The 27507-nt window shown below is 38.6% G+C and overlaps 1 protein-coding gene across 1 annotated transcript in view; it reads right to left on the bottom strand.

Annotated features, from left to right (window-relative positions):
• Dhc16F (Dynein heavy chain at 16F) overlaps positions 1-26048 on the bottom strand; it is a 1052459-nt gene extending 1026411 nt beyond the window's left edge. Inside the window, exons 1-2 of the mRNA XM_068227815.1 lie at positions 25786-26048; positions 25251-25395 (exon numbers count right to left, since the gene is read on the bottom strand). Of these exons, the coding sequence (XP_068083916.1) occupies positions 25251-25395; positions 25786-26048 (408 nt within the window). The remainder of the gene's footprint in view (positions 1-25250; positions 25396-25785) is intronic.
• Positions 26049-27507: the final 1459 nt, after the last annotated feature.

The raw sequence follows: 27507 nt of genomic DNA, 5'->3' as shown, positions 1-27507 counted from the left end.
TGCGTTACAAAAATGTTACAAAGTTTGGCCTGGGAAGACTTGGGAGAAAGGAGACGAGCTGCTCGACTAAGTGGTATGTTCTGACCTGTTAGTGGAGAGACGGCGTGGAATAACATCAGTAGAAGAATAAGTTTGTGTGGTGTCTTTAAAAGTAGGAAAGATCACAATATGAAGATAAAGTTGGAGTTCAAGAGGACAAATTGGGGCAAATATTTGTTTATAGGAAGGGGAGTTAGGAATTAGAATAACTTACCAAGGGAGATGTTCAATAAATTTCCAATTTCTTTGCAATCATTTAAGAAAAGGCTAGGAAAACAACAGATAGGGAATCTGCCACCTGGGCGACTAAATGCAGATCAGTATCAACCGACCGACCGATCGATCGATTAATTGAAGTTTCCCTATTTTTGACCAAGAGTACTCTTACTGAGATAATAACACAGAAAAATACATTTCACTTATCTTTATTGCACAATTTCTTTTCCAGCCTATGGGTTAAAGACCCTTCATCTAAATGAAAACATACAAAAGTCAACAAATTCTGAAATAATAAAATAAATATTGAACGTTTTCTTGCAAAGTTTACAAAACACCTTGTGGACGTTACTTTGATCAGGGGATAAGTATAGCATGTTGGTTCCCCACTTCGCATTATATGAACATACATGTTTATTTTCCCCTTTTGCCTTCTCATGTTTAAATGATGGCTGTCTTTTCTTCTTTTGTGATAATGTAGAAGTACGGTCACTTCTATCTGATGCCAAAACCATCAAAAATCACAAAAACTAAAAATTTAAAAAAAATCACCACTTAATACAACACGTCTATGATGATGCTCTTTATGCTGCAGAATGCCCATCCATGGCACACCATGGACTGATGGTAACTCAGAAGTCAGAGGGTACATCTGGAACAGTTCTTCAAGGAAGATACTGTCAGCTTCGGTTATGCTAGATGGCAGGACAGTTGCATAATGTGAAAATTCATACACATGAAAATAACATGAAAATTCTTTCAGAGGGAAAATGAAACAATTATAGGACAAATGGTGTCTTGCAGGTGATATTTACAAAATACCTTAAAATGCCTACACATTAGAGACACTGGATGGAAGCTTTTTATGACAGTGTAAAATATAATAACAAAGAATGAAGAAAGTAGATTGGAGAAGTATACAAAAAAGAAATTAATACAATTTACTTTACGTCATATTAACACAGAGAGGTCTTATCGCAATGATGGGAGAGGAAAGGGCTAAGAGTGGGATGGCCATGGCCTTAATTATGGGAGAGCCCCAGCATTTGCATGGTGTGAAAGTGGGAAACCGCAGAAAACCGTCTTCAGGGTTGCTGACAGTGGGGTTCGAACTCACTGTATACTGAATGCAATGGAGAATTTGTAAGAAAGTGGCTCCTGAAGAAAAGAAAGAAAGCCAGGAAATGTTCTCTCAGAAAATAAGAAATCATATGAACTAAGAAAATAAACTATTACCTAATGAAGGGTACACAGGAAAAACGAACATTGTCCAAAAATTCAAAAAATGAGTTATTAGTCCCATTCGTTAGCTTAGTAGTGAAGCTATCAACTCGAGAAACATCAAAGAGAAACAATGAACGATGTCCGAGATATTCAGTAAAAAAGAAATGGTACACAGAGGAAGAACGAACAATGTATGCGTGGAACTACATTAAAACGAATAGAGTCCACCAACAGCTCGAATGCGCATGCGCGTTTCTGCCATTGCGGTTTAAGGCAAGGTGACTGATGGCTGTATCAGATGATTTGTTCTGCCTCTGTATTGTGTAGGTTTGTTACATTAATATTGTATGTAATACGATGGATGCTGTGATGGACACTCATATCCACAATTCAAGTGATGAGGAGACTCCAGTAGCGAGCAAGGGGAATCCTACAAAGAAGAAACGTAAATTTGGTAGTGTGAAAAGTGTTATGAAGAGGTTACGAGATACTACGCATGAATCTAGTCAAGACTGTCACTGCAAATGATTACAATCTTTTAAGCGGGTCACTGCAAGTGAACGGAATAAGTTAATACATTATTTTAATAAGTTAGGTGATACAAATGCCCAGAACTCGTACTTAGCGGGCTTAATTACCTTAATTCCTGTTAACCAAAGGTGACCCCAGTAGCCAGCACAAGAGGCCCGTCTGCATGATTTTTCTTATGTGTATAAAGTTCGTGTCGTGTGTGAAGGGACACTCGCTGAAATTAATGTTTGTTTTAAAGCAATCTTATTCTTTTTTTGTGTAACTGCCCGCAGTTTACACACAATTCAATTGTCCCTGGCTACAACACGACGCTCCCCAACTGACAAAAGGGAAAAACATGAGACAAGAGGCAAAAGTAAACTTCCTGAGGAAACATGAAGCAATGTCTACATTTCTCAGTTCTCTTAAGGGGCGCAAAGGTCATTATAGTTTACAAGATACAGGAAAAGTTTACCTACCTGAAGAAATGAATGTGAAAAAGCTACTTTTCATGTTCCTGGAACGCTATCCGCATGTTCAAATTTCTTATGAGACATTCAGAGTAACACCAAATTTAACATCTATTTTGGGTATCCCCGGACTGACACATGCAGCACATGCGATGATCAGAAAGCATCAGGTAGAAAATTAGACAAGGCTAAAGAAACATCATCTAATCTGGAGGAAATAAAGAAGATGGAAGAAGATTTGAAGAAACTGCATAACGAAATGAAACTGCACAAAGTTAGAGCTGTCTGGTTCTACAAAAGGAAAAGAAACGCAAGAAGGGATGCTAGCAAAGATGCAACATACGAGGCGATAACTGTAGATTTTGGAAGAAATCTCCCGTTACCAAACATATCGACCAGTGAGGCTTATTATCGTAGACTACTTTCATTTCATGTGTTCAATATACATGTTTTACCAACTGGTATGTCGGCGATTTACACTTACGATCAGACAGTGAGAAAAAAGGGAGCGGGCGACGTAGTTTCAATGCTACATCATTTAATAACAACCTACCTAGATCATTCTGTCTGTAATTTCCACAATTTCTGTGATTCATGCAGTGGACAAAACAAAAACTTCACCATGATTAGATTTCTCCACTATGTAGCAATAACATTGAAATGCTTTGACCAAGTAGTTGTCACATTCCCAATAAGAGGACATTCTTACATGGAGTGTGACAAAAACATGGGCCATTCCAAAAAAAAATCTCCAGCAGAAACTCCAGATGACTGGCGGGAAGTATTTAGAAGTGCTCGAGGGAAACCTTTTCCTTTTGAAGTAGTCGATTGTAAAACTGATATGTTCACGTCCTGGGGTAACTTTCTAACACCGATGTATAAGAAAACATTTTCTACTGCAACCCGGCCCATCTTGGAACTTCGAATTACACCCAGATATCCAAAGACAGTTGAACACCGTGAAACGTACAATGGTCTCTTCAATTTCACCACTGTCATTGCAACAGGGTGTAAAAATGTGTTACACGGCCAACATGAAGTTGCGCAAGCATATTCAGGACCAAATCCTTTGCCTGAAAAGAAGTACAAGGACCTTCAAATACTGAAGAAGTTTTGCCGAGATGACGCACAGGAGTTCTTTAGTCGTCTACCTGTCGTAAAAGAGTCGACTAAGAACAACCGAACGACGAAGATAGTGATGTTTGATAAAGTACTTTGGTAAGAGGCTTAAATTAAATTGATCATTACATAACAGGACAGAGAAATACTAAAATGTATATTACGTTTTGTATGTGTACGGCCAAATTTAGTTATAAAAATGTTCAAATTATTGTTTGTACTGTTTATCAATTATTTTAATTTTTGAAATCGAAAGCCAGACTTTTACAAATTGAACCATTTTCAGCAAGTCTTTGATAGAGACATTTTAATGTGAGCTATTATATGCATATTTGAAGTAATATAAAACATAAAATTCATAATTGACTATAATGCTTTTATTTCAATTTGTGTTAATTTCAGTATATGATTTTTTTCTAAAACATTGTAACATACTCTCAAAAACTATTTGTTTAATATATTGAAGTATTGTTAATGCTATATTGGAGGAATAATCAGTGTAATATCATGCATGTCCCCATTCTTTCAGGAGACTCCAGAGGAAAAACGCACATAGTCCTTGCACTAATGAACTAAAAAATTTATTACTAGAGTACTTGTTAACTTAGAAACATCATATTGATGGATGAGATGCACATATATGTGACAATAATTTAGACACCTACTTACAAGAAATTATCTCCTTAGTATTTTGTGTAGAAGTGTTCAAACTTTAAAATGTCTCTCCTGTAAAATTTGCTTTTTGTGACAATGTTCGTTTTTCCTGTGTGCCCTTCCTATGGTATTACACCAAGCAGGAAGAGGAAAAATGTGAAGAAGATGAGATGGAGAATTATTGACAACACAAGTAAAAATAAAGGGCAAATCTACGATAGTGGTAGTGATTATAGTTTTAAGGGGAAGTGCAACTGGACAACCATCCTCTATTAACATTAATCACAAAGAATTGGAAGAGGTATGAAAGAAAGTGAAAGACCATGAAGGGTGTGAAAATTAAAGGCACCGTAGGTCTTCATCAAGGGTTATGAACTTTTATGTTTATAATTTATATGTACCCTAGGTCTTGCAAATTTAATACCATTAGGGTCAGAAAAGAACAAGAGTTGACTAAGGGAGGTCAGGTAGAAAAGATGAAGGTGCACAGCCTGACATAAGAGGAAGCAATGCCAGATTCAGCAAAGAGAACTGGTCACTATCACACTCTCCCAATTCCCTGGTTCCCATTTCAGTCACCTTTTACAACAAGCAGGATATACCGTGGATGTATTCTACTGCTGCCACCCATAGCAAATCTATGAGCATACATCTATCATACAAAGGAGAATAGCCAACCAACCTTCTAAGTTAAGATCAAAAATGGGGAAAGCTCTGTGAATAGGTGAAGAAGTTTAGCAGAAATTTTGAAGGTAGGCTAGATGGACCTTCAGACTGCTCAGAAGCATATGGAAGAAGAAAAGTGTCCCAGAGAAAACAGGTAGTTATTTTCAAGAAAGAACATCCTCATTTTCATTTCCCCTTGTCCAGCTCCTGCCAGGTCAAGGTGATAATGGCACTTCTCCACCGTTGCCTCTCCTTCTACCTTTCCTCTTCAGTAATTGTATTCCAGTCCAGTTTCCTTTTCCTTATACTGTTCTTAACAGAGTCCATCCATCTTGCTCTGGACCTCCCTCTTGCCCTCCTTTCTCCTATCTTAGCCTCCAACATTTGTTTTGATATCCTTCCCTCCTCCATCCTTATAATGTGTCCAAACCATCTCAATTTATTCTTCACCATCCTGTCACTCAATTTTTATACCGCTATCTCTTTTCTGACCTCAACATTTCTTACTCTTGTTGTCTCTCCTTGTCTTCCGTACCACACTCCTCAGGAACTTCTTCTCACTGGCTTGAATTTTACTCTCATTTCTTGCTGTCAAAATCCAAGTCTCTGATGCATATGTTAATATACGGGTATAGTACATCTTGTACCGTCATTTGGGGTTATTTCAGACGCAGGAGGTAATTTCGGACAAAACGGTACTTTTTCGTTTCACGGTTGGTCACTCTGAATTATCCAAGATAGAATTCCCACGCTCTAATATTTTAAAATTCAAGACGAATTCCCGCGGCCATTTTAGCGCATATATCTTGCGTTACTTACGAAACTGTCACGTTAATAATGGTCGTTGTTGTCGGCTTCATTATAGCCTTAACAATGGTACAGCAACTTCTTAGTGTACACAGGTATTAAAAGAGTCCAGCTGCTGTTCACTACTGTCTACCATTTGTTCTGTTGTGTTTGAAAGTATGTGTGAAGCTTCTACAAAGTTTATCTTTAAACACTTCGTTCTACACACATTTTTCTGTGAATCTGTGCAAGGCTGGGGTAATTTCAGACTATGCCAAGAGAAGATTAGGAGGACAGTTGTATTGCAACTACGAGAAAAGTAAACTCGATGCGGCAGTAAATGCCATTAAGGCTGGAAAAATGTCCTACCGCAAAGCCGCGGAGTATTTTCAGGTGATATAGATGTTGATTCCCATAGGGAATCTGAAATATTTGTTCTGAATGAGTAAATTTATAATACCAATATAAATGGTCCGTTATTGGACATTATCAATTATCCAGCTAACTCATTCCTGGTTTCCAGTGTTTCGCCCTCGTGTGCTAGGCTGGGCTCATCAGTTGGTACCTAACACCCCTACCAAGACGCCGATTAGTGCATACCGTGGAGGCCACTGCATAGGCTAATAGTAGCCACCGGCAGTGCCAATGCACTATGAGAGGCTTTGTCTCATTATCAAAAATTAATGCCAGCTTGGCCATCAGATGATATCCATTTCCATAGGGAATCTGAAATATTTGTTCTGAATGAGTAAATTTATAATACCAATATAAACGGTCCATTATTGGGCATTATAAATTTTCCAGCTAACTCATTCCTGGTTGCCAGCGTTTCGCCCAGCCTAGCACAGGTACCGCGATCGACCCTGGAGAATAAGGTGAACCGCACCAACCCCAAAGTAATCGGAGCACCACCTGTCCTGGACCCTGAAGAGGAGGAAATGCTTGTACACGGGATCGTCCGAGCAGCACAATGGGGATATCCTCTTACTTCAAGTGATATTCGATATATTGTAAAGGGGTACCTTGACAGGATTGGAAGAAAGGAGAGGAGATTTACCCAGAATCTTCCAGGCATCGAATGGGCAAGGTCTTTCTTAAAGAAGGACTCCAGCATTCTCTCCGTTCGCCTCTCAGAGAACATTAAGAGAGCTCGTGCTGAGGTTAGCTCGAAGTCCGTGCGCGAATTTTTCGTTAACGTGCAACCCACTCTGGAAAACATTCCACCGGAAAATGTCATAAATTATGACGTAACCAACTTAAGTGACGACCCTGGGAAGAAACACGTGATTGTTAGGAGAGGGATTAAGCATGCGGAGAGAGTAATGGACTTCTCCAAAACAAGTATTTCTGTCATGATGTGTGCAAGTGGGGATGGAAAACTACTGCCCCCATACGTTTTGTACAAGTCTGAGCATCTGTGGGATACCTGGCAAGAAAGTGGCCCTCCTGGCACCCGATACAACAGGAACAAAAGTGGATGGTTTGATCTACCGATTTTTGAAGATTGGTTCTTAACGGTGGCACTGCCGTATTTGAAACAGTGGATGGACCAAAAGTCATGATCGGGGACAATTTATCGAGCCATGTGTCTCTCTCAGTTGTTCAAGAATGTGAAAAACACAACATTTCTTTTATCCTTCTCCCACCAAATAGCACACACATTCTACAACCTTTAGACGTGTGCTTTTTTGGGCCACTTAAGAAAGCCTGGAGGGATGTGGTGACAAACTGGAAAAAGTGTACACATGGACCTATATCTATTGTCGCGGCCACGAAATTAGGCAGGTCAGAGAAATTACGCTGTTGCCAAGGTTATGTAGCAACTGGCGAAGAAATGTCTAACTGAACACATCATTTTGGAGCGCGAGGCAAGTTGTTCTCTCTCAAGCTCCTGATGTTACTTCATACAATGTTTTGATATAAATTATACTACAAGCTTCAGAAAAGACTGCTGATTCCAGTGGTATAACTATTTTCCATATAAACCACTTTAAATAATTATGAAAAATAAAATCTTGAATGAGTAAGTTTAAATCCGTAGAACCATGTATTGAAAATTTCAGTAAGCGGCCAAGTTTTCATTTCTTCAGCCAATAAAATTTTGTCTGCGGGAAAAATGTAAAAAATCGCCTGACTTATATTTTTTATCTGAAACATATTTCTGTGAGCCTTGTAATTTTCCCGGAAAATGGCCCGGAAAGCGTTCATGTAAATGTCGCAAGCTGAGGCAGTTCCGGGCGCGCGCACCAGCACAGGCTGCAGGACCCCGTAAATACTTTCGGATTACATATTAATCCGTATCAGTTTTATTACATTATAACTTTAAATATTTGAATACTGTATATTGTACCGAGTAATATAGAAAAAAAAAACTACTTTAAAGAATAGGTTTACATTAATTTACAATGAAATAAGAATCGGTTTCTGGCTTCAAGGCAGTCTTAGTCACTGTCATCACTCATCTCACTATCTGTCGAGCCGTCTTTTACACTGATGATGAATGGCTCCATTCTTTCGTCCCTTACTATTTCCTTGGCCCAATCGTCTGTTTGAACTTTTTCCGCGCGATTGAAGCACTTTTCCCAATCTGCAGCAGTCACACGGTCGATGGCTTCTGACGTGAGTTTTTCTACGCCCTTTATTTTGAATGTCTTGTTCCTCTCTGCCACTTCTTTCTTGACTTGAGCCCAAGCCAATTCACATTCACTATCCATGTTTAACTGCACTTACGATGCGAGTTCAACAGCTGCTTGACAGAATGACTTGGGTAAGGTGGCGTGGAGCGGATGGGCTTCAGTTTGACAACACTGCACGATCAACGTTGCCAATCCATGCTCGGCGGTAAGCAACTCTCGACCATCTGTCGCTTCGCCGTTCCCATATCTGACGACAGCGCAGTTTTCCTCACCCGCCTAATTTGGTGGCCGCGACAATAGAGATGCTTTCTCATCTCTTCTGAAGTGGACGCCAGATAAGATAGAGGCGCGAAAAGCAGATAATATCAGAAGTGGCTTCCGCAGCACTGGATTAATTGCTCTTGACCCCCAGAGAGTCCTTAAAAGGTTTCCATAAACATCAGATTCAAATGCAAAGGAATTGTCTTGGTCATCCACTTTCGAGACAGTACTATCTCAAGCTCATTATGGCTCTGGTTCTACCGCATCATCTCGCGGTCATAAACTGAATGTTCCTCCAGGAAAATCTATCGTGGGTGGTCACTTTCGTGACAGTGAAACTGCTGTAGAAAATCACGAAGAAGTTCCACAGTTATCAGATGACCAACCATGCAGTTCCACACTTGGACTAGAAAGTTTCATCGTAGTGACCTACGATTACGAGTCTGGGAGCAAGAAACAAACTAGGCAATATGTTGGTGTGACGGTCAAGATAGGAGCTCAGGACATCATCGTAAAATTCCTACGGTCACACAGGGGAAGCAAGAAAACGTTTGTGTTTCCGAATGTCGAGGATAAGGACACAGTTCTGAAGGACCAGATTGCCAAAATTCTACTGGTACCAAAAGAGCAAAGGGGAATATTCACCTTTGATACAGACGTTGCGTAAATAATCCACATGAATGACTAAATTGAATAGAAAGTAAACTATATTGTATTTTGCAGCAAAGTTTTGTTTGTTTTGTTATGTAAATAAGGAATAATTCTGCTATTTCATGCACATTTTTTTCCGCAAATAACTGTCTGAAATAACCCCATACATGAGGTAATCGCAGACGGTAACTTAAAAACACTGCCTGTCCAAATTTACCCCAACATATGGGGTAACTTCGGACACATTTTAATATTTTTTAAAACACGACGATGTGCGTTTTCATGTTTTTTTCCAGTGTTCATTTTATCTTTTAGATATGTACCTAGATGTAGAAATTAAAATAATATAAATTGAATTCATTAATAAGGAACATAAACAAAAAAATTGCTAAAAGTGTCTAAAATTACTCCAAATGACGGTACAGTATCTCTTTACATTTCGTAGGAACTTCTCTGTTCCACACCAGGTTCCTTACATTCTGGTAGAACATATTTCCTCCGTGTATCCTTCTGCTGATCTCCTTATCCAACTTTGCGTCTTGCATTATTTCAGTTCCCAAATATTTAAAGTATTCGACAACCTCAAGGTTTTGTCCCCTGATACAATTCCTTTCCCTTCCCTTTCTCCCCTGTCATCACCCCTGTTTTGCTTTTCTCCACACTGATTTTCATACCATATCTCAATACTGTCATTTAAAGCCTCTAGTTGGATTTGCACTTCTGCATTTTTGACTCCCCAGATCACTGTCATCTGCAAACAACAATATTTTCATATCCCCTCCATATTTTGCCTTTGTTTCCTTTAGAATTTCATCCACAACTATTATAAACATAAGTGGAGCCAATACACTTTCCTGTCTTAGTCCAGTTTGGTTTCTAAACCAATCTGTTCTCCCTACTGGAGTCTGGACACAAGTGGAACAATCCTTATACATTGCTTCCAACAGTTCCATTGACTGACTTCCATATCCTTTTCTTTATTTACAGGGTGTCCCATACCTTTTTTCCATTAACATTATTGTATGCCTTCTCTAGATCAAGGAATACCATTACCAGATCTTTTCCATATTCCCACTGTTTTTCCATCATTAATCTCATGGTAAATATAGGGCCTATCGTTGACCTGCCCTGTCAAAAGAACATACACAAGTATAATTATTGAGAAAAGATCCTTATTAAAACCCACTAGCTATTGTACATGTTGTTGATGAGAAAATCACTTTGCTTGCATATAATTTCACTTTTGTTGACATCTTTCTAAGTGTTTAACTACAGATATTAGATGGTAAATATAGGGCCTATCGTTGACCTGCCCTGTCAAAAGAACATACGCAAGTAATGAAATGAAATGGCGTATGGCTTTTAGTGCCGGGAGTGTCCAAAGACAAGTTCAGCTCGCCAGATGCAGGTCTTTTGATTTGACACCCGTAGGCGACCTGCATGTCGTGATGAGGATGAAATGATGATGAAGACAACACATACACCCAGCCCCCGTGCCAGCAAAATTAACCAGTTAAGGTTAAAATTCCCAACCCCGCCGGAAATCAAACCTGGGACCCCTGTGACAAAAGGCCAGCATGCTAACCATTTAGCCATGATAATGGTATAGAGAAAAGACCCTTATTGAAACCCACTAGCTATTGTACATGTTGTTTATGAGAAAATCACTTTGCTTGCATATAATTTCACTTTTGTTGACACTTTTCTAAGTGTTTAACTACAGATATTAGTAAACACAGTTTTCAGTAACAATGCCAATGACTAATCCTTGGAAGGATGAGCTTGGTTGAACATTACTCATAGTATAGGCTACCTTTAGGAAAGAAGTACAACTGGAGTTCAAGCAAATTGCATTAATCTTGCAGCTATATTTTTTTACTTGTATTTTAGCATTGCACTAACACATCAAAGGTTTTCAACAATGTAAGAATTGGAAAGGGCTAGGATTGGGAAGTTAGCAGCTGTGGCATTAATGCAGGTACAGCCCCAGCATTTTACTGGTGTGAAAATTGGAGACAATGGAAAACCATCTTCAGGGCTGCCAATGGTGGGATTTGAACGTATCATTAACCAAATTCAAGCTCACAGCACTTCCAGCTTCACTCGGCAATAACCAATAAGACCCAACAATCCAAAAATAAATGCATGACAAACTCAAGAATCGCAACCACTCAATTAGAAAGTTGGGGTGACAAAAAGGGGTGTCTACCAAGCTCCTCCTTCCTGTTTTCAGTTTCTCCTCCAACACTAATACATCATTTTATTATTTGTTGCATGAAAAAATGTACAAGAGATTGATGATGGGAAATAACGTTTTCTCCAGCCTGATACATGTCACGGCCATTAGACTTTTTTACTATTTGTTTTATATCATACCTACATGGTGATGATGGGATAGGAAAGGGCTAGGAGATGCATCTGCTTTTCTCCATTCTCTTATGATACTTTGTGGGTGAAATTGAGAAGATATAATGATAGTTCATCCCCTTGTAGTACTTCAGAAGATATTTTAAATTTTTTGGTCAGTTCTCCTGCAAATTACACTTTAGATTTGGTCTCTATGTGTTATCTTTTGATCTAGTTATATTCTGCTGGTACTGTTTGTCATAGAGGTATTCTCATCAATCAATCAATCAATCAATCAATCAATCAATCAATCAATCAATCAATCAATCAATCAATCAATCAATCAATCAATCAATCAATCAATCAATCAATCAACCAATCAATCAATCAATCAATCTATCAATCAATCAATCAATCAATCAATCAATCAATCAATCAATCAATCAATCAATCAATCAATCACTACTGATCTGCATTTATGGCAGTAGCCCAGGTTGCAGATTCCCTATCTGTTGTTTTCCTAGCCTTTTCTTAAATGATCACAAAGAAATTGCAAATTTATTGAACATCTCCTTTGGTAAGTTATTCCAATCCCTAACTCCCCTACCTATAAAAAATATTTTCGCCAATTTGTCCTCTTGAATTCCAGCTTTATCTTCATATTGTGTTCTTTCCTACTTTTAAAGACATCACTAAAACATGTTTGCCTGCCGATGTTATTCCACGCCATCTCTCCACTGACAGTTCAGAACATACCACTTATTATTACATGTTATGAGTATCATTATGATAGCCGTACTGGAGTACAGAATGTAAAAGTTTCAAACAAATTTATTAAAAACTACCATTCCATTCCACCAATGTAAAGTATTGCAATGGTGATTTTTAATAAATTTGTATGAAACATTTTACATACCACTTAGTCGAGCAGCTCGTCTCCTTTCTCCCAAGTCTTCCAAGCTCAAACTTTGCAACATTTTTGTAACGCTACTCGTTTGTCGGAAATCACCCAGAACAAATCGAGCTGCTTTTCTTTGGATTTTTTCCAGTTCTTGAATCAAGTAATCCTGATGAAGGTCCCATACACTAGAACCATACTCTAGTGGGGGTCTTAACAGAGATTTATATGCCCTCTCCTTTACATCCTTACTACAACCCCTAAATACCCTCATAACCATGTGCAGAGATCTGTACCCTTTATTAACAATCATATTTATGTGATTACCCCAATCGAGGTCTTTTCTTATATTAACACCTAGATACTTACAATGATCCCCAAAATGAACTCTCACCCCATCAATGCAGTAATTAAAACTGAGAGGACTTTTCCTATTTGTGAAACTCACAACCTGACTTTTATCCCTGTTTATCATCATACCACTGCCTACTGTCCATCTCACAACATTATCAAGGTCATTTTGCAGTTGCTCACAATCTTGTAACTTATTTATTACTCTGTACAGAATTAACACCATCTGCAAACAGCCTTATCTCTGATTCCACTTCTTCACACATATCATTGATATATATAAGAAAACATAAAGGTCCAATAATATTGCCTTCAGGAATTTCCCTCTTAATTATTGCAGGGTCAGATTATTAATTTCAGGTGGTGGTGGTGGTGGTGGTGGTGGTGGTGGTTGTGATATGTTTTAAAGAGGAAGTACAACTAGGCAACCATCCTCTACATAACACTAATCAGAGGAAAAAATGGAAGGGACAAGACACTTCGATAAATGAAGATAATGGCCAAAGGAAGACAAGGGCCACGAAGGGCGTGAAAATGAAAGACTAACTAGCCATCGCAAACCTAATAGTATTGAGGTCGGAAAAGAACAAGAGTTGACCAAGAGAGGTCGGATAGGATAGATTAAAGTGAGGAGCCTGGTACAAGTAAGGGGACGCAATGCCAGGACTCAGCTAAGGGCCCCATGGTCGCCAACCCACGCTCCAAAATTCAGAGCCCCTGAGGCCCCTTTTAGTCGTCTCTTACGACAGGCAGGGGATACCGTGTGTGTTATTCTACAGTCCCCACCCGTAGGGGAAAGGTATTCTCAGTCTATGCTTCCATACACTTTTTTGAAGTCGACGTATGAACTTACTCTGCATACCATCTTCACCAAGGATAAATTTCTCACTTTCAGTATTCAGTCAAAAATAAGACCCCCTTGATTATGAGACCCTCCAAGTTTTGAGGGCAAATTTTAGAAAAATATTACTTTATATGTGTTAATGTTAGACCCATAAATATACTTATTTGGCAGACTGTAATTCTGAGAAAAACATTTCTTCTGAATGTTGTTGTTACTGTGCATACCATCTGGACAAAGGACAAATTTCCCCCTTTCAGGCATTTGTGAAACAATGTCATTAGCAGGGAGGGTAAGGGAATTTGAGCATCTACCTCTCTACCTGCTACCTGCTTAAATGGTTCTGGTCTGATAAGTAAACAAGAAGCCACACAGGTACAGAAAGAGTGAATTGCTACAAACTGGCTTGAATGCTTTTTGAGACAATATCACATCGATTCATAACTCATGGTCATCTGTATGTATCTGACTTATGATTTATAAACAAGCAGCCACACACGTACTGGAAAGTTTGATTATGATCTGGCTAGCAAGTTGTTTACCATTTTAAAATGTATTTCAACACACAAGGAATACAGATGGAACTGTACTAGAAATTTGAGTCTTAAGTTTTGGACACACACATGGTTATTTTAAAGACATTATATAGAATTTTCAGAATATTTAAGGCCTGACTGTTCTACATAATTTTAAAGGTTTTATTTACAACTGACAATTGAGGTTTTTGAAGTTGTAATTCCATTAATGTGAATGATAAGAGTTGTTAAATGATGATTTATAACACTTCTTGTATTTTCATTTGTAAGATTTGATATTATATTGGTGGTATGTAATTCGATCAAGTCCGCAGAATATTTTGTGAATTTTTTGAGACTGATGAAGAGAATGTAATGGTGTTCTCTAAAGATGTACTATAGATTAATTGATATTTATTAAATAGTTTTTTTTATTAGTATTCACAAGTCAGATACATAATATCATCTGTTTTTTCAGTGTTGTGATTATTAGATAAAAGTCGATATGGATCAAAATAGAACATAATGGTCAAAATAATCGATTCAAAAGAGTAGTGTTATGAAAATTTTGCAAGTTTGGGCTGGGAAGACTTGGGAGAAAGGAGACGAGCTGCTCATCTAAGTGGTATGTTCCAATCTGTCAGTGGAGAGATGCTGTCGAATGACATTGGTAGACATTTCTCCATCGTGTGCAGAGCAAGTCAAATGTTAATCTGTCTTTCGAAATGTTCTACTGTTCTTCAATCTTCTTTTCTAATTTCATCCTTGATCTCCCTTCTAATATCCTCTTGAATATCTTGACTACATGTGATATTAAAATGATTCCCCTGAAGTTGTTACGTTCCTTCATATCACCTTCCTTTAAGAATGAGATTATTAGATCTTTACTCCATCTTCTGGAACTTCTCTTTCCTTCCATATCCCTGTAAATAATCTATACAGTCATTTGACTCCTACTGAGCCCACTATCTTTATTATCTCTGTGGCTACCTCATCTAATCCAGGTACTTTGCCACATTTCATCTTCTATTTCTACCATGGATATGTCTTTCTCTTGTTCTTCAATCATTATTTCTTTATGCTCCCTTTCAACTACTAGTTATGTGAATCTAATATTCAGTAATTTTGAAAATCCTCTTCTTATATGTTGAGTACATCTTCTTTTTGTTTCAGAATCTGTCCTGCTTCTGTCTTTATGAACTTCATTTATAACTTTTCTTTTGTCACACTTTTCAGAATTTTCTTACCTACTTTTAAAATGTCACAAAATCTACCACTTCTGTAACAGAAAGAAGTGGCCCGCTATTATCCCGCTCTTTCTCAAAATATTCACATTGAAGGTACAAAAATTCATGGCTTTGGCTCCTATAACAACTGGCTTTCTTTATTCCCCCCCTTAATCATTTCTGATGAACGACTTGCCATAACAATAAAAGACTTACACACATCGTGCACTACATTCAGGTTAGACAGCAACTGCTTCTCTTCAAACAAGTGGCCTCACCACACCAGCAGTTGATGGGACCCACTGCGACATGAACGGTGATTGATGCTTGCTATTAACACGTTCAATGCGGATCACGTGCCACTACTTTATAAGCACGTGCAGAGGACGTACCTTGCGCATCACGGGACGGTTGCTAGGAAATGTAAATCACAGGTTTCCCGCATGGTAAGAAAGGCTCTAATTGTCATCCCGCACATCGTGTAAGTCCAGTCTACTAGCAGATTCATCCGTAGTCATATTTGCGCTTACATATTCCGTTTCCCACGTATTTCCTCTCCAGAGTTGTCGTCATACGTCATCATTCATTTATGGGATCTTTCAGCAGCAAGACCACTTCAATGCGAGCTAAGACACTGCATTTTCTGTTTATTAATTCTTCAGGAGAATTACGAGTGGTTCCGCTTTTGAAATAAATAAATTCCACTACTGCAATATGTTCAGTAAAAGAACTGAACTTGTAATTGTCGTTTATTCTTGCATCATATATGTGTATAACACGAAAGAACTTCTAATTGTTATTTATTCCTTATCACATTTATAAGTAACTTGAAAGAACATGCAGTAATCATTTTTGACTGCGTCGTGATGCTTATGTTATCATTTTATTGATATTTTTTTCTGATGGCCGACAATGTGGTTCCTTCAACATCACGAGACCTACCCAATTAGCCAAAGTATTTCATTTTTGTTTGACAAACTCTGTAATAGAGAAGCGTAAATATGAATATATTTATGTCTGTAACATACTTTATGCACTTGTTTGCTATCCGCGGTAAATAATGCACAGTAATCTACCAACGCGCGTGGCACGTGATCCATCTGGTGACCAGTATTACTTCTCGATTTCAACCACCGTGCGGGTCACGCACCAGGCGCGTGAGTGGCATAAGTCCACGAGTTCGATAGAACTCGTCCTACCAACGTACAAAACTTCGATAATTAGAACTTTTAAAGAGTCCCACACAAATATTTTGCTCAGGTTGGTGGGTATGTCACGCTCTGTTAATACGCAGTGAACGTGTTAAATCTTATATCTGGTGCACCAGTCATGCCAAGCATTGCAAACTGTGACAATTATTCTGATCATATTATTTTTTGTACTAAAATAAATTAAAGCAATAACATCAAATTGATGATGAAGTGTGCTGGTTTCAGTTATTTAATATTACAATCATACAGCATAATGTAATTCATAATAGTGTTTTGAAGCTTTTATCTACAGTTTCAAATCAACACAGGTTGGCAATATTGTTCTCTCCTCTCCTCCCCTCTACTCTCTCTTCCTTGTTAGTATAGTCTATGTTTAAAAAATGGTTAAAGTGTATAATCCAACGTAAATAAATAAATGATTACTGGATTAAAGCCACTATGTTTATTTAATGAAGCCGAGTTTTCAGCCAAATTGCATTGGCCTTCATTAGGGCAAGTTAAATTCTGCTTCCGACAGTGAGCAAAGATATTCAAAGAAACATGGAAGTCATGGCCGTACTATCCATGGCCTACCCCACTAACAGGTCTCAAGGATCTTCGTGCTGTAATTCACTGCCCTCTGTCAATGGTTTTGTGAGTACGTCCTACTGTTCCATGGTGGTGTTATGCATGTATTTTTGCAGTACAGGTGTCCATGTATTTGATAACTTGAAGCCGTCTTCCCTGTTGATGTTATTTGGGCGCAGCTTTATCTCTTTGGCTTCTCTTACCAGTCAAGCATAGAAGTCTTTTACAGGCACGATGACCTTCGCCTGGTCAAAGAGAATTTCATGGTCTGTATTGTAGAAATGTTCTGCTATGGCAGACTGGCTTACGGTATTCTCAATGGAGGATGAAAGAGCGACATTCTTTACCAACCTAATGTATTCTTTCACCCTGGTACTGACAAGCCTTTTCGTCATGCTATTATATGAGCAACCACAACCACATGTGAAGTCCTGGCAGCAGTTTGTTTAAAATCTATTTACTTCTACTACAAAGGGGATTATTATGAACAGACAGAAGGAGCAGCAATGGGTTCACCTCTGTCACCAGTGGCTGCTAATATTTCTATGGAACACTTTGAGTCTGCTGCATTAACTGCAGTGCCATTGAAACCTAAGTGCTTCTATCGTTACGTGGATGACACATTTTCGGTCTACCCACATGGAAGGGAAACATTAAATGAATTTTTGGTACACCTAAATTCTATTAACATTAAGATCAAATTCACGATGGAAGTGGAACATACATACATACATACATACATACATACATACATACATACATTATCATTATAGACTGTTATGCTTTTCAGCGTTCAGTCTGCAAGCCTCTGAGAATTTACTAAACATCGCCACAATCCTCGATTTGCAACTAGTGTTGTGGCCTCATTTAGTTCTATACCTCTTATCTTTAAATCGTTATAAACCGAGTCTAACCATCGTCGTCTTGGTCTCCCTCTACTTCTCTTACCCTCCATAACAGAGTCCATTATCCTCCTAGGTAACCTATCCTCCTACATTCGCCTCACATGACCCCACCACCGAAGCCGGTTTATGCTTACAGCTTCATCCATCGAGTTCATTCCTAAATTAGCCTTTATCTCCTCATTCCGAGTACCATCCTGTCATTGTTCCCACCTGTTTGTACCAGCAATCATTCTTGCTACTTTCATGTCTGTTACTTCTAACTTATGAATAAGATATCCTGAGTCCACCCAGCTTTCGCTCCCGTAAAGCAAAGTTGGTCTGAAAACAGACCGATGTAAAGATAGTTTCGTCTGGGAGCTGACTTCCTTCATACAGAATACTGCTGATCGCAACTGCGAGCTCACTGCATTAGCTTTACTGCAACTTGTTTAATCTCACTTATTATATTACCATCCTGGAAGAACACACAACCTAAATACTTGAAATTATCAACCTGTTCTAGCTTTGCATCACCAATCTGACATTCAATTCTGTTGAATTTCTTACCTACTGACATCAATTTAGTCTTTGAGAGGCTAATTTTCATACCATACTCATTGCACCTATTTTCAAGTTCCAAGATATTAGACTGCAGGCTTTTGGCACAGTCTGCCATTAAGACCAAGTCGTCAGCATAGGCCAAACTGCTCACTACATTTCCACCTAACTGAATCCCTCCCTGCCATTTTATACCTTTCAGCAGATGATCCATGTAAACTACGAACAGCAAAGGTGAAAGATTGCAGCCTTGTCTAACCCCTGTAAGTACCCTGAACCAAGAACTCATTCTACCATCAATTCTCACTGAAGCCCAATTGTCAACATAAATGCCTTTGATTGATTTTAATAATCTACCTTTAATTCCATAGTCCCCCAGTATGGCGAACATCTTTTCCCTCGGTACCCTGTCATATGCTTTCTCTAGATCTACGAAACATAAACGCAACTGCCTATTCCTCTCGTAGCATTTTTCAATTACCTGGCGCATACTGAAAATCTGATCCTGACAGCCTCTCTGTGATCTGAAACCACACTGGTTTTCATCCAACTTCCTCTCAACGACTGATCGCACCCTCCCTTCCAAGATGCCAGTGAATACTTTGCCTGGTATACTAATCAAGGAGATACCTCAATAGTTGTTGCAATCCTTCCTGTTCCCTTGCTTATAGATAGGTGCAATTACTGCTTTTGTCCAATCTGAAGGTACCTTATCAACACTCCACACTAATTTTACTACTCTATGAAGCCATTTCATCCCTGCCTTCCCACTATACTTCACCATTTCAGGTCTAATTTCATCTATTCCTGCTGCCTTATGACAATGGAGTTTATTTACTATCCTTTCCACTTCCTCAAGCATAATTTCACCAACATCATTTTCCTCCTCCCCATGAGCTTGGCTGTTTGCAACACCACCATGATGATTTCCTTTTACATTGAGAAGATGTTCAAAATATTCCCTCCACCTCTCCAGTGATTCCCTGGGATCTATTATGAGTTCACCTGAATTGCTCAAAACACTGTTCATTTCCTTTTTCCCTCCCTTCCTAAGATTCTTTATTACTGTCCAGAAAGGTTTTCCTGCTGCTTGACCTAGCCTTTCCAGGTTATTACCAAAATCTTCCCATGACTTCTTTTTGGATTCAACAACTATTTGTTTCACTCTGTTTCTTTCATCTACGTACAAATCCCTGTCGGTCTCGGCCCTTGTTTGGAGCCATTTCTGATAAGCCTTCCTTTTATGTTTACAGGCTGCTCTCACTTCATCATTCCACCAAGATGTTTGCCTTTTCCCATCTTTACACACAGTTGTTCCTAGGCATTCCCTTGCTGTTTCTACTACAGCATCCCTGTATGCCACCCATTCACTTTCTATATCCTGAACCTGCTTACTGTCTACTGTTCGAAACTTCTCACTAATCATAACCATGTACTTCTGTCTAATTTCCTCGTCCTGGAGATTTTCTACCCTTATTCGTTTGCAGACAGATTTCACTTTCTCTACCCTAGGCCTAGAGATACTTAGTTCACTACAGATCAGATGGTCTGTATCATCGAAAAATCCTTGAAAAACTCGTACATTCCTAACAGATTTCCTGAATTCGAAGTCGGTTAAGATATAGTCTATTATGGATCTGGTACCCCTAGCCTCCCATGTGTAGCGATGAATAGCCTTATGCTTGAAGAATGTATTCGTAACAGCTAAACCCATACTAGCACAGAAGTCCAGCAAACGCTTCCCATTCCCATTAGCTTCCATATCTTCCCCACATTTACCAATCACCCTTTCATATCCTTCAGTTCTATTGACAACTCTCGCATTGAAATTGCCCATTAGTACTATTCTATCCTTGCTGTTGACCCTGACCACGATGTCACTCAATGCTTCATAAAACTTGTCAACTTCATCCTCATCTGCACCCTCACATGGTGAATACACGGACACAATTCTTGTCCTAATTCCACTCATTGACAAATCTACCCACATCATTTGCTCATTTACGTGCCTAACAGAAACTATGTTGCGTGCAATGGTATTCCTGATAAAGAGACCTACCCCAGACTCAGCCCTTCCCTTTCTAACACCCGTCAAGTACAGTTTATAATCTCCTATCTCTTCCTCATTATCTCCCCTTACCCGAATATCACTTACTCCTAGCACATCCAGATGCATCCTCTTTGCTGACTCAGCCAGTTCTATCTTCTTTCTTCCATAAGCCCCATTAATATTGATAGCTCCCCATCGAATTCCATTTCGTTCGCCAAGTTGTTTCCAAGGAGTCCCTCGCCTGTCAAATGGGAGTGGGACTCCATTACTCCCATAGGTCCGAGGCTTGCTTAAAGTGTTCTGAGCTCGGTAAATTCATGAAGCAGGATGCTGCCCTACTTGCACATAGTCCAAGTGAGGATCTCTCCTCTAACGGGTTATGGACCACCGGTGAATTGTATAGTCCTAGCCGCCTGAGCACAAGGAGGACCACGACTCAGAATATGTCCGAGATGCCCACTCCCATTCCATAGCAACTGGTATCCCGACTCTCAGGACCACTTACTAGGCCACTCAGCCGTTGCCCATGGTTCACGAACTAGGACGTGACTACAGTAACCCACAAACATGAACCAAGTGGAAAATGAAGGTAAATTCCTTTTCTTGATGTGCTAGTATACAAGAAGAATGATGGTGCACTAAGCCATGCAATGTACAGGAAACCTACACATTCTGAAAGATACCTTCATAAGTCCTCACATCACCACCCATGCCAAAATGCAGCTCTCCTTCAACCATTATTTACTAGGGTGATAACGTTGCAGACGCTGATGACCGCTCAAGTGCATTAAGAGAATTGACAACATCCATGAAGAAAAACGTCTATACGTCAGGAGACATAGCACGAGCTGTGAAGATCAAGGAGCCTAACAGGGATAGTACTAACCAGGACTACAGTAAAAAGAAAAAAGTATTCCTTCCATACGTGGCAGGTATAACTGACAGAATAGGGCGCATTTTTAGGAATCACAGTATAATTCCAGTTTTCACCACAGACTGGAAACTCAAATCCCTGTCTCGACCATTCAAAGAAAAACCACATCTTGAAACACCAGGAGTGTGTGAAGTTCCATGTGGTTGTGGTTGCTCATATATTGGCATGACGAAAAGGCTTGTCAGTACCAGGGTGAAAGAACAGATTAGGTCAGTAAAGAATGTCGCTCTTTCATCCTCCATGGAGAATGCCATAATCCAGTCTGAGAGCATTTCTACAGTACAGACCATGAAATCCTCTTTGACCACGTGAAGGTCATCACACCTGTAAAAGACTTCTATGCTTGACTGGTAAGATAAGCCATAGAGATAAAGCTGTGCCCAAATAACATCAGCAGGGAAGACTGCTTCAAGTTATCAAATACATGGAGACCTATACTGCAGAAATACATGCATAACACCTCCATGGAACAGCAGGACGCGCTCATGAAACTGTCGACAGAAGGCGGTAAATTACAGTACGAAGATCCTACAGATCTATTAGTGGGGTACGCCGTGGATAGTACGGCCAGGGACTTCCACCTTTCTTTGAATTTCTTTGCTCACTGTCGGAAGCAGAATTTAACTTGCCCTGAGGAAGGCCAATGCAATTTGGCTGAAAGCTCGGCTTCATTAACTAAACATAGTGGTTTTAATCCAGTAATCATTTATTTATTTATTTACGTTAATACTATGAGCCACGAAAACCTATGTTCATTACTGTTATTGTAATCTCTTACATAGTTTAGTTTTTATTCTTATTCTTATATCCTCAGTAGGAAAATGTATCTTATGCTTTTAATATATTCTTTTTATTAGATTGTGTATATTAATTGATACATTTAAGTTGAAGAGGCAGTTAGTTACAGCCAAAGGACCTCTGGTCCTACTTGTAATTAGCTTTAAATAAATGTATTTCTATTTCTTTCCTTTATATCACAATCTGTCACGGCTGGACAGCGGGTGACTCTACTATAGAAAGATGGATCATAAGATCCAGAAGTTACAGGAGCCAAAGCCCATACTACATGGCCTTACAAGAAGAAGAAAAGAAGAAAAAAACAATTGTTAACAAGCAAGGCCGAGAACAAAATATGAATAATTGAGGCTGAAAACTCTCAAGCACTCTAACGTTTAAGACAAAAGAAACACCTAACAGGGCATAAGGCCCAATGACACAGTGGATAAGCCATATAACTCGGTGGCTATGGTAAACAAAATTTAAAGTCCAAAGGGAAAGCAGATGAATTTAGAAAATTTTCAAACTTAGTCACCCAAAGACAAGTTTGAATAAGAGAAACGAAGGTACACACTCATCCATCCTTCAATTTTACAATATCCTCATTAGGGGTGATTACATTTTAAAGTCCTGAGACTTCCTAGAAAACCTACATTTTAAGCTTAAATCAAAAGAGAAAGCCCTTCATAAAGTTGAAGTATATGCAGGTCTACCTAACCATTACATGCTAAGGGGGAATGCTGGAATCTTCCATTAATTCACACGTAATGTTCACAAAGGTAGATGAAAATTCCACCTTTACCTTCTCACACTAGCTAGAGAACTCTAGTCCAAACATGTAGAACTTCTTGGATATAAAATAGTTCAGACACTTCTTAATAGGTATCACCACAGTTAGAGATATGGCAGCATTTTAAACTTAGGGAAAGACATTATTATTATCATTATTATTATTATTATTATTATTATTATTATTATTATTATTATTATCATTATTATTATCGATACAGGGATACCGTGGTGGACAGAGGAGATAGAAAGTGCAGGCATGAATGAGTCTAAGACAGTCAAAACATTAACTAAAGACAAACTTTATAATTCAGGTACAAAAGTCCATAAGATAGGGTAAGAATTTTAAAATATCGAATAACAACAACCTTGAGCTTGAAGCTCCCTAATTATACATTCTCCATGAGTGCTGCAGCTGTCTTTAAAAAAAAAAAAAAACAGTCAAAGAGATGAACCTCCTAATTTCTTTTACAGAGTATTCAAAATATTCAATATTTCAAGAGCCCCTTTTGCTCCACAAAATTATCCACCACACCGGCCTTCCTAAGGCACCATTTAACCGTTACAGAGAAGGAGCGTCTTTGCTCTATTAAAATTTTACACTTGGAAACCTAGTTCCAGAAAGGTCCAGACCTATCAAAGGCACAACCTACATTTTACAATTATTCAAACACTATTCACTGTCTTAGACACTCAACAGTCTAATCTCTTAACCTAAAAGAAAAAAATTGAATTTTACAGGGGTATCGAATACCCATTCTATCGGGCCTTTGTGGAAAACAACAGGTTATAGTTACTGGCCCAAAAATCAAAATGATATGGAGGCGGACAGTTGAACTCCTTGAAATTTGCAATTAAAAGATTAAAACACTATTTGGGCTTCTGGCCCAAAGTTACACAGGCTAACCCTAAACTACTAAGGTGATTAGATGGAGAGAATATTTAAATTACAACAATTTCAAACAGAAACAGGTTACAAAATCATCGTCACCTCAAAATCAAGTTGATAGGGAAATGAGATGGTATCACACTCTCTATTCCCTAATTTTGGTGAAGTTCTATTGACTTGTTTGAAAGTTACATTTTAGAAAATTAAAGTTACATTAGTAAAGATTGCAAACCTTCTCCTCGAGCTGGCTTTCAAATACTATCACTTAGATAGGACTGCCATTACTTTGAGCTGATGGATTACTCTGCAATGGACGAGGCTCCCAACCTCCTTTATTAACACACACACTAGACTGGAGCGATGAATAAGACCACTTGGTCGAAAAATGTGCCAGCTTTTATACCCGAGAGGAAGGTTCTAGAGAGCTCTGGGCTAAGGCCCAAAACACCCCCAATTCTTATTGGGTAATTAAATAAATACAAGACAGATCTAATTGGCTGAAAAATAATTATACAAAATTTTCTATTGGCCAGCATCCAAAGTATAGAAGTGTTGCAAACTTTGATGCACCAAAAACAAAGAATAATCAACTCAGTGTAGTAAACCTTAAAATAAAAAAAATTACTGAACAATTTTAATGATCCTCTTTACATCATAGGGCATAACATCAGTTTTATAGTAGAGACATCAGTTGACAAAAGTTCAGACTTCTTGCACTAGTTGGTGCGAGTTTTAGATTTAAGATGGCATTTCCAAGGTGATTCATTTGAATGAACGGGGTGGGTGTACCTCCCGGTACAATTATATTATTATTATTATTATTATTATTATTATTATTATTATTATTATTATTATTATTATTATTATTATTATTATTATTATTATTATTATTCAAAAGTGAACAAACAAAATGGTTGTAGAATCAAATACAGCCTAAGTATATAATATATCATAGGAATTCATTTGCTGGTGAGTATCTTGTCTGATATAAACTTGTTTAATGGCACTTGTGCAGAAGAATTTGCGACTGCCATATTTTATAATATGTCAAATACCAAGTGTTTTTGTATGAGTACTATCAACAAAGTTTGTAACAGGTTAAGATATTCTTCCCCTTTTTCTGAAACAAGTACTGTACACTGTGATTCTCCCTTAACATTCCCACTTGAGTACTTCACCTACCTCGATTAGTTTGAGATACTTCTCATATTCACTCTTCCAGACATCCAGTGATGTGAAGATCATATCTCCTGGCATATACTGAGTGACACCATGGGCACTAATAGTCAAGAAATTGTTTTTATCAATTTCTGCATATGGAACCACTCTGTAAAAAAAAAGAACACTAAACATTTTTTGTCATCCAATGATTTATTAACTCCTTGAATGCTAATAATGGTTATGTATAGTGAGTGGCCAAAATTCATGGGAAGGCACCGAATGTGATGTTAATAATGAACTTGCTCCTCCATGAGCCCTTAAAACGGCAGCAATACTGCAAGACATTGACTCTACAGGGTGTTGGAATCGTTCTGGAGGGATCTGGACCCACGCATCGTGCACTGCTACTCACAATTGTTCTTATGAATATGCTGCAGAGTTCATGGAGCATACACCAGCATCAACAGCATCCCATAAATGCTTGACTGGATTAATATCAGGGGATCTGGAAGGTTAATCCATGGTTGTAACATCACTGGAGTGCTCCTCCAACCACCTGCGTGCCACTACAGAGCGGTGACATGGCGCATTGTCCTGCTGAAACATGGCATCTCTATCAAGGTACTTTAGGGCCTGAAAGGGATGAAGATGGTCTGTAAGAATGTCCTCATAATGTCCACATAACGCCGCACAGACCAGAACTGAGCCACCTTCCGCCTGGACACAACCTAGTTGACACACAGGATCCATAGCTTCATGGGGCATACGCCACACTCTCATGCACCCATCAGCTCGAATACAGCTGGAACCAGGATTCATCGGACCATACTACATGCCGCAACTATTCCATGGTCCATTTCCGATGTTCGCGGGCCCATGCACATCATTGAGCTCTGTGTTGAGGTGTCAGCAAAGGACCATGAGTTGGCCATCACCTGGTGAAGCCTATGCGGTGCAGTTGCCTCCTGACTCCCAACATTCAACTAAGCAGTGATCTGACTCACAGTAGCCCGTTGAATGCCCAGTATGGTATGGTACTGCGGAGGTGACGTGATGTCCATTCGTTAAACACCTATGGTTTACGCGGGTGGTAACATTCTCTCTGAGATATTGAAGATCCGCTCTTGATACTGTTGACCTTGGAAACCCAAATTTGCATGTCATCCCCACAATGCTATGAACCATACACCCTGCATGTTTTGGTTAGTGTCAGCTACGATATAATCAACTCTTCGTTCAACTTGATGTTGTTCTTTCTGTTTTCACTAGAAAACAAAAAATTTAGAAAGAACGAATGTGAATGTTGAAATGTGATATTATGCTTTGTTTCATTCACTTTTTGTAGCTGGCAAGTTGTCCTTGGGCCATTTTTTCATAAAATGTAGTACTTAGCTAATTTCTCTATAGATTCCCAAATAACACAGCCAGATAAAGAAATATTGCATTTCTATCAATTATTAACTGTCTGTTTGAATTTAGAGTATGGTTTTCTGACATTCCTTTTAGAGGTATCATTATGAACTAATAAACAGAAGAATATATTTCATAAGAAAAAGTTTTAAAAAATACCAAGATTATTTGCAATCTTTGGTAATGAATTGCACTTGTGCCTTACCTTAGGAAAAGCTGCATCCCCACTACCTATTGTGATTTATATGATGTGTCTTCATATGAGCCATGTCCATTTGTCCTACACATCCTAAATGATTTTCCATAGACCTTCTATATTACAAGGACACCTGTTTCCCAATGCCACAAAAATGCATGGGAGAAGCATCAGATGATTTCCCTGGAATGTCACTAAAGTTTATAGCATGTACAGTGAAACCTCATTATTGCATTCCTCTCATAAATTCAAAGTCCAGATATTAAATCTACATAAAATTACCCCACTTAACATATCACGAATTTTCACTTACACCGTTTAATACAATCATATTCTTCCTAGCCCAGAAAATATTCTTTATCATCCCTTGTGAAGGGAACATAATTGCCAAAACATGCACGAGTCTTTGCCATATAAGTCAGGTCAGAGAAAGTTGTGTGATAATGGGAAAAGGCTTTCAATTCCTGAACTTCACAGGGTAAGTTGCACCTTCGGGGAGCAAGCCATTAGCCTCAGAAAAATTCAATTTTGCTTGCCTGTTAGGAGAGATATTGCTGAAAAACCCAGTGGGCCTGATTGTGCTTGTATTTTTCATTCCCTTCAGAAGTTTGAAATTTAATCTGTGTTGAGTGGTAAAGTGAAGGATAGCAATTTGTTTTCATATTTATTGGG

This window comes from Anabrus simplex, chromosome 5, assembly GCF_040414725.1.
Source record: "Anabrus simplex isolate iqAnaSimp1 chromosome 5, ASM4041472v1, whole genome shotgun sequence".
Taxonomy (NCBI): domain Eukaryota; kingdom Metazoa; phylum Arthropoda; class Insecta; order Orthoptera; family Tettigoniidae; genus Anabrus; species Anabrus simplex.
The sequence above is the reverse complement of the archived record's forward strand: the minus strand, read 5'-3'. Positions and strand labels throughout refer to the sequence as shown.